This window comes from Beta vulgaris, chromosome 9, assembly GCF_026745355.1.
Source record: "Beta vulgaris subsp. vulgaris cultivar EL10 chromosome 9, EL10.2, whole genome shotgun sequence".
NCBI classification, from domain to species: domain Eukaryota; kingdom Viridiplantae; phylum Streptophyta; class Magnoliopsida; order Caryophyllales; family Amaranthaceae; genus Beta; species Beta vulgaris.
Genome location: NC_079210.1, coordinates 15,436,060 through 15,445,101, shown reverse-complemented (window position 1 = coordinate 15,445,101; position 9,042 = coordinate 15,436,060). Strand labels below are relative to the sequence as shown.

Genomic DNA, 9,042 nt, shown 5'->3' with positions numbered 1-9,042 from the left:
TCAAATTGTAACCCAACAGTCTCTTTGTCCGATATTAATCGATACAATTTTTTTTATTCATCCAACATTGATTGATACGTACAATTTCTAAAATTGCATTTTCCCACCAATTTAAATAAGTTCTCTCAATTCTTGGGAACCACCACAATAATTACTCTTATTAGTTTTGTCTCCATAAATTCTTTTTAAATACACTCCTTTCATAACTTTTGTGTCATGTAATTATAGATATATTGATATTCAAAATGTCAATTTTGTTGAAAACGGTATAAAAAAAGAAAAATATTTTGATCAAATTGAAATGGTATCCATTATTGATCAATTCGTGTATTATTTGAAATATTTCTTATAATTATTTAATTTATACTTAGTTAAGATTATAGTTAAATTTTAGAAAAGAAATATATAATCCATACAACAAATTTTGACTTGTCTATGATACTTTTTACAAGTCTTATTTACTTGATATGAATGAATATGGTTTTTATTCATATGAAAAATTGTTAACTAGCACGCTATTTTATCATTTCTACTGAAATGGGGTGACTTATTTAAAGTCATGTACCTAATTACACAACTATTTGCTCTGTCCATGAGCCCCCATTGTAGTAACTCATATGACAGACACATATTATCTCACAAACGAAAGTTTATCTCATCAAAGCACGATAAATCTTTTTTATTCAATTAAGTTCGTACGATGATACAACCAACTAAAGCACAATAGTACGTACAACCAACTCAAGTGTTTCTGAAATTTTGGTGATGATAAGAAACACATTATACACACAAAAGACAATATTATAATTAGCTACTTGCGTACGGTTATCCTTATTGAGTAGTCAAGGACAATATTATAGTGAGTGCTTCATCGAAATTAAGATTTTAGTACACCATCCTCTATTGAGGAGTAACATATTTCTAACTGTTATAACTTATAATAAAGGGATTTTAGAAAAAACAGAGGGAGAAATAGAGGAATTGAAAGTGAGTAAGAAAATAAAGAGTTTTTTTTTTTTTTTTGTGGTATTATAAGTTATAATAGTTAGAAATGTTGAATTTCACCCCTCGATAACATCAGTTTTGACAACAATGCTCGCAATCTGAGAGCATAACCCACCACCAGATACACTTATATTGCGCTGGTTTTTCTCGTGCAAGAGTAGTTTTATGTCTTTTTTTATGTCCATCACTTCTTGACTTTGACATCTCTTTTCCTTCTTTGCTTTGTGCAGAGTTTCCGAATTCTTGGACCAGTCATTCTCTAATTTCATCATTTTGGCATCAGGTTTAAAAGCAGTGTACTCGGTTGCCACCACCTTATCCTCGATATATTTGTATCGGGCAGCCTCCGCCACCATTTGGATGGCGATAAGGAAGAAGTCGGCCTCATCAAAACTTGTTACGGGTTTTTCATCGTAAAAAGCATTGATCTTTGCACGTAGAACAGAAAGTCCCAAATCAAGTTTCTCTCTCTCTTTTGTTGAGTATTTCTGGATATTTCGGTAGTTGCTATCGTACGCAAGTGTGACTTGTGTTGAGCCTATAAAAAGCTTAGTCTTAGCAACAGCTACGTCTGGCTCATTAAAAAAAATGGCGCGATACTTGCCACTATATAGTTTGTTAACACTGTAAGCCACCAAATACAGATCGGTGACTTTAAGGGCTACGGTAACCCATTGCCTGTCGCTAATTTTGAGTTCCACAAGCACATACTCGCCCCCTGGGGCTGATTGGTTTCGCGTCACTGGTAGACCGCAAACCGTAAAGGGGCCTGTAAAATTCCCGCGCAGACTTGTCATAAATGTTGAGTAGCCGGAAGCACCGTCTTCGAAGTCGAAAGTTACAGTAGGGTAATCAGGAACTTGTAGTTGTTCCCGGACAACTCCATCTCGTATTGCCAAAGACGGCATAACCACCATGACAATGTACCATACCCTTGTTGCTATTCCGAGTATCAGCTTCATATCTTTTCTCTTAATTGTTTTCCTGTATGTCAAAAATGCTTCGTTCATTCCAAACTGAAGTACTTATTTACTTCCTCTATTTTTCTTCAACTTGAATAGTTTGACTTGTTTACAGTTTACACTATTGACATATTCCAGTTTTGGTTGCTTAATTAGTTAATTAATTATGGTGTTAAACGGATTTATTGGGTTAAAAGCGTGTATCTAAATAATGCAAATTGGCGGGATTATAAACGACCAGCAAGAGCAAGCCCAAGTTGAAAATGTAATCCAACATCGAGGCTGAACTGAAACAAGAATTCTTCAGTATTCGATGGCATTGTGCTCCTATGTATTCTATTAATAAAGACTTAGGGTGCGTTCTATTCAACTTATTGGCCCTGAACTTATTGGACCTTATATGAACTGAGCTTATTGGAACTTATTAAACCTGACTGGACCTGATTCAACTTATTGGACCTGATTGCAACTTATTGGACCTTATTGGAACTTATTGACCTTATTGAAACTTATTAGACCTTATTGGCCCTGATTGAAACTTATTAGACCTTATTGGACCTGATTGAAACTTATTAGACCTTATTGGACCTGATTGAAACTTATTTGACCTTATTAGACAAAAAAATTGATCATTAATAACATAAATATTACCACTAACGTAAATACTACCCCTCAAAAATTTTTATGGAGTAATAATTATTATAATTCGTCCTTTAAAAAATAATGATTATTAATTATCTCTCATGATAATTAATTTAACAAAAAAATTTACTATTTATATATTTGCCTATACATAACTTTCACCACTAATATATCTAATAGTCTTGTTTTGATTTTATAAAACACTAGTAGAAAAGAAAAATTTTAATATGAATAATAAAATAGTAATCATAATACAAATAAATAATAAAATAATAGACATAATACAAATAAATAATAAAATAATGTAATTATAATTATTATTGCAAAATCATTGTGGTACTTTAATTAAAATTCTAATAATAACATAATCAGCTAATAGTGATATGAAATTATGAATAACAAAATAATAGACAATAATACAAATGTTTATTAAACATTTACTATTTGGACCTTATTGGACCTTATTAGACCTGATTGGAACTTATTGGACCTTATTAGACCTGATTGTACCTGATTGGAACTTATTGGACCTTATTAGACCTGATTGTAACTTATTGCACCTGATTGAAACTTATTGGACCTTATTAGACCTTATTGGAACTTATTGCCTTTATTAGACCTTATTGCAACTTATCTGAACTTATCTGAACTTATTGGACCTTAAACTTAATTTTTTAAGCTGAACAGAACGCACCCTTAATAATATAAAAGTCTTACGAGGATCATATTCTAGTGAGACGTTCTTGTGGAGTTTGGAATAAGTTGTCAATCCCTAAGCATATATTTAGGGCATGTTCTCTTCGGTATAAAACACATGAACCGAATTGAACTGAACCGAACTGAGGGTGCGTTTTGTTCAACTTAAAAAATTAAGTTTCAGGTCCATTAAGTTCAGATAAGTTGCAATAAGGTCTAATAAGGGCAATAAGTTCCAATAAGGTCTAATAAGGTCCAATAAGTTTCAATCAGGTGCAATAAGTTCCAATCAGGTGCAATAAGTTCCAATCAGGTATAATAAGGTCCAATAAGTTCCAATCAGGTCTAATAAGGTCCGATAAGGTCCAAATAGTCAATGTTTAATGAACATTTATTTTATTGTCCATTATTTTGTTATTCATAATTTCATATCACTATTAGCTGATTATGTTATTATCAGAATTTTAATTAAAGTACCACAATGATTATATAGTATTATTATTTTTTTTTTTTATTATGTCTATTATTTTATTATTTATTTGTATTATGTTTCTATTATTTTATTTATTTATTTGTATTATGTCTATTTATTTTATTATTTATTGTATTATGTCTATTATTTTATTATTCATATTACTATTAGCTGATTATGCTATTATTAGAATTTTTTATTAAAGTACCACAATGTATAGTATTATACTTGTATTATTGTCTATTATTTTATTATTCATATTGCTATTAAATAATATTATAATCATGGTCAAATAATTAAGGTTAAAAATAATAATTATTATTATTATAATATTTTGCAATTCGTCTTTAAATAACTAGAGATAACATGTTAAATATATAAATAGTAAATTTTTTTGTTAAATTAATTATCATAAGAGATAATTAATAATAATTATTTTTTAAAAGGATGAATTTTATTAATTATTACTTCATAATAAATTTTGAGGGGTAGTATTTACGTTAGGATTAATATTTATATTACTAATAGTCAATTTTTTTGTCTAATAAGGTCAAATAAGTTTCAATCAGGTCCAATAAGGTCTAATAAGTTTCAATCAGGTCCAATAAGGTCTAATAAGTTTCAATCAGGGCCAATAAGGTCTAATAAGTTTCAATAAGGTCAATAAGTTCCAATAAGGTCCAATAAGTTCCAATCAGGTTCAATCAGGTCCAATAAGTTGAATCAGGTCCAATCAGGTTTAATAAGTTCCAATAAGTTCAGTTCAGGTTCAATAAGTTCAGTTCAGATAAGGTCCAATAAGTTCAGGGCCAATATGTTGAATAGAACGCACCCTGAATTGAATTGAACTGAACTGAACTGAACTGAACTGAATTGAACTGAACTGAAATAAAATGAATAGTGATATGTGAGAGTAAAAGTATTGTCCAGAGCTGAACTGAACTGAATGATATACTGAATTAAACTGAACTGAACTGAATTGAATTGAACTAAACTGAATTGAACTGAACTAAACTGAACTGAATTGAACTGAAAATAAGCTGGGGAGAACATGTCTTTATTCATTAGCCTCCGTGTTTTTCACAATAGGTTATAGACAATGGTTAACAATAAATGTAATGGGGAAATTGCTACCTTATCCTCACTCTTATCTCTATACCATAAGGAAAAAGGGGAGCAACGGTGTCCCCATCTGAAATCACACTTTACCCCTGTTAAATAAATTATATTTTAAGAAAAAAACATAAAACAACACTCCTAAACAACTCAAAGTCAGCACAATCAATGCATATCAACAAAAATTTGACAAAATTATTTTATAAAGGAAATTTCCAAACAAGTCAAAGTCATCATAATCAACATAAAACTGACAAAATAATTTTACATAAGGAAATTTACCATAAATTTAAAACGATACATACATATGATTATACATTGATTAGAAAAGTTCATCAACAAAATTAGAAGTGTGTTATTGAAATACTTTAAAGACAATAATGTAGTATGTAAAAACTTGATGATGGTTCATAATAATGTATTTAGAAACTTATATTTTTAACAATAAAATAACATTATCTAACCATCACATAGTTTCAACTCCAACTTTATGTTAAAAACAACGAAATGTTAGTGATATATAATTTCTAATTGCTTTATGCATTATACGTGCTTAATTGATTTCAAATTATTTACTCATAAGTAGCACAATCAAGAAGTTTCGAAGTTATTCAAATGCTATAGAAAATTGATTTAGAGCAAATTCAGTTTCACCATAGGTGTAAAGAAATGAAACTCACCCGCTTATATTATGCTGATGACGTCGTTATATGTTGCAAGGGAGAATATATATATATATATATATATATATATATATATATATATATATATATATATATATATATATATATATATATATATATAATATATATATGTTATTGAGGGCTTTCAAGTTGTTTTTTGATACCTTAGGCTTGAAAACTAATATTGGCAAGTCTGTTTTTTACATGGTGCGTGGGGGTCCAACCTAATTTGTTTGTCTCATTGTTGGATTGTTTAAGATGTAATTTGTTAGTTCAATTAATCTACTTAGCAAAAACAAAATTAGCTATTACATAGTAGCATTAGAATGAGTAAAACATTTGTGAAGAGAAAATGTTGAGGTTCTACATGGTGCGTGGTAATAGTGAATGTAAGGATTATGGAAAGATAGTAGTGGTTGCAAGATAGGCGGAACATTAAATTATTTCTTAAGTTTGTGCCATATATAAATGAAATATGAAACGTAGAGGGATATCATGTAGAATTTATTACTTTAAAGGTATCAAATAGAAAAGACAAAAATAAAGTGGCATCATATAGAATAAATCAGTTCAATTAATTAACTAGGTTGATAAAAAAATCAGTTTCAATTTAGTAAAACTGCATAAAACAACTCAATAGAGAATTGATACACATAGATTCGGTTTAGTAAAAATAAGTTAAGTTTGACAAAAATGAGTTAAACTAAGCTAACATAATTTCAGTTCAACAAAAATAAGTTTGGTTCAGTAATAATCAGATGAAATAAACGGGGCCTTAGTTTGGAATAAACCATCATTAATAACGTTTTCCACTCTTCTCAAACTGTTAAGTACCATTTTTAGGGAAACTGTTAAGTACCATTTGCGACCTAGCTAAATTCACAAATTTAATCTATCTAATTAACAGAAGCCAACATGTACTAAGTACTTTTTTGAATAGTACTACCTCCGTTACTTAATATATGTACTATTTCTTTTGGACACAAGAACCAAATGTGAGGTGAGAGAGTATTGTAATTGTTTTTCTTACCATGTGATCGATTATGTACTTAGAGGAGGGGATAGTAATATTTATTAGTATTATTATATTATGAAACTTTTTTAAATAGGAAAATAAGACGTGTATGCCAAAGTAGAAAATGGTGTAAGTAAGACACAATAGTAGTATTATTTACAACGAAATAAGTTAGACTCTAAATATAACTTTTAACAAAAGTGTGCTACTGCTGCTCTTTTTTTAGTTGCAAAGATTTGCTAGCCTGTCAGTTTTCAAATACTTAAATCAGACCTTTCCTGATATATGTGCTCTCTCCTTCTTTATATTAAAAAAACTACTATGAGTGCACACTAAGTTTTAGTGTGCATCCGATCCATCTCATGTGAGTTGTAATGATTACAATTTTTCTGTTTTTGTCACGTTTAGTCTTTCACTCTTTCTCTCTCCCTGATAACTTCTCTCTCCTCTGATAACTTCTCTCTCGTATTTTTTAAATGATATAGTATATTTTGAAATAATATAGTGTATTTTTAAAATGATATAGTGTATTTTAATATGATAGTGTTTTACTGAGTTTTTTTGCACGAATGTTTTGCATGATATAGTGTATATTGACATGATATAGTATATTTTGAAATGATATAGTGTTTTTTGACATGATAGTGTTTTGTTGTGTTTTTGGCATGGTAGTGTTGCATGATAGTGTGTTTTGACATGATATAATGTATTTTGAAATGAATAGTGTAGTTTATTTGTATAAATGATCATAATCAATCGTTATAGTGTTGACATGATAGTGTATTTTGACATCATATAGTATGTTTTGACATGATATATTATGTATTTGTTCTGAACAACTGTTTTTGTTAAAATTTAGAGCAAGAGAATCTTATTGAAGAGAGAGAAAATCATGGATTTTGGCAAGTGGGAATGACTAGTTTGTAGCGGGGCACGTGCCTAGGCCTGGTCTATAGTATTTTTAATGTGAATCGGGTACATGCAAGATGAACTGTCTTTATATTAAGTGGATCTGATCTATACTTAATTTTAGTGTGGTCCTAATACAAGCATGTCTGATTATAGATAGGAAATGATGACTATACAGAGAAAAATCATTATGTTGTCAAATGATAAATATAAAACAAAAGTAACTACTATAGGCTAAAAATGTGACTATATGGAAAAAAAAATGGTCAATAGTTGGAGAATATTAGATATAAAAGAGGAGAAACTATTGGTTGTGTATAGAATGATTATATGAGAAAAAAAAAATGTTTTTATGTTAGAAATGATAATTTTATATGGTGAATTAGTGTAAGCAAGGATGATTATATTAAAAACATGCAATGATCACTATGTTAGAATAATATAGCATGTATAAAGATAAGAAACTATAAGTGACAAATTATTGCTATATAAAAAAAAGTCAGTGTATTTCGAGGCCTAACCAAAGCTTCTGGTGTACATTAGGTCCACACAAGCTTTTATAATAGTAAATTTATATAAAAGGGAAATATTAAAGAACAGAAAAAGTATATGACATTATGACATCATAAGAAAGTTAGTAATATGAGTACATACATTCTTACCAATAATAACATTATAAGAAGGAAAGAGGAAAGGAAAGCAAGAAGTATAAAGGATAAAGTAAATATAGAAGTACTCTATTGTTTAGTTGCATATCGCTAAAGACTATCATGCATGGTAAGTGGTAACATACTACTAAATTGGATGGAGAAAACATACAGAATGTTACACCAGTGTTGGAGAATTGCAGCTCGGGGTTGGAGCGTGCCTTGAGATTGGAAAAAAGGGCGGGGGGGAGGGGGGGGTGTGTGTGTGTTTCGATGAGGGGGTAAGCTCTACTTTGAAGAAGTGCGACACATTTATCCACGGACTTTCTCCTTTATATAGATGGAAAGTGGGGGAGTGTCACATTGATCATGACAAAACTAAATTTTTCTCTGATATTTTTTCAGCAACTTGACAAAATAATTGAGCGAGATTCAAAAGGAGAAGAGGGGGGGGGGGTGCTCAATTTATGTTCTTATTTTATTTTAGCGTGACTGCTTTTAAAGGGCTGCTACTTAGGCTGATCAAGCATCTCCTAGTATTATTCTTTGATTTTACCCCCCTCAGTGGGTATTATAAAACTTTAAAGGCACCAAGCAGCCTAACCAGGCATATTCGTAGAGGTATATAGTAAGTCAAGTTGGTACTTGTTCATCTTTAGTTTGATACTATCTTATCAGTTATGAGATACTGGCAATATTCATGATTACTTCCTCTTTTTATAAGATAATGGCAATACACAAGAATGGTTATAACTACATCCGTTTTTTCATAAAAAGTTCCAACTATTGATTAACACATATTAATCTTTAGAGTGTACTTTATGTGAATGGTTTCGGATGACTTGTAACAGGGTAAGCAAGTTAAAAATAAATTCATTTATCTACTGGTTCTTAA

The 9,042-nt window shown here is 30.0% G+C and overlaps 1 protein-coding gene across 1 annotated transcript; it reads right to left on the bottom strand.

Annotated features, from left to right (window-relative positions):
* Nucleotides 1-649: 649 nt before the first annotated feature.
* On the bottom strand, nucleotides 650-8,438 carry LOC104903132 (ribosome-inactivating protein lychnin). Its single transcript, XM_048636320.2, has 3 exons — nucleotides 8,320-8,438; nucleotides 4,912-4,969; nucleotides 650-1,989 (listed from the first exon to the last, which is right to left on the bottom strand). Exon 3 carries the CDS (start codon nucleotides 1,965-1,967, stop codon nucleotides 1,062-1,064), a length of 906 nt encoding a protein of 301 aa, XP_048492277.1. The 5' UTR covers nucleotides 1,968-1,989; nucleotides 4,912-4,969; nucleotides 8,320-8,438; the 3' UTR covers nucleotides 650-1,061.
* Nucleotides 8,439-9,042: the final 604 nt, after the last annotated feature.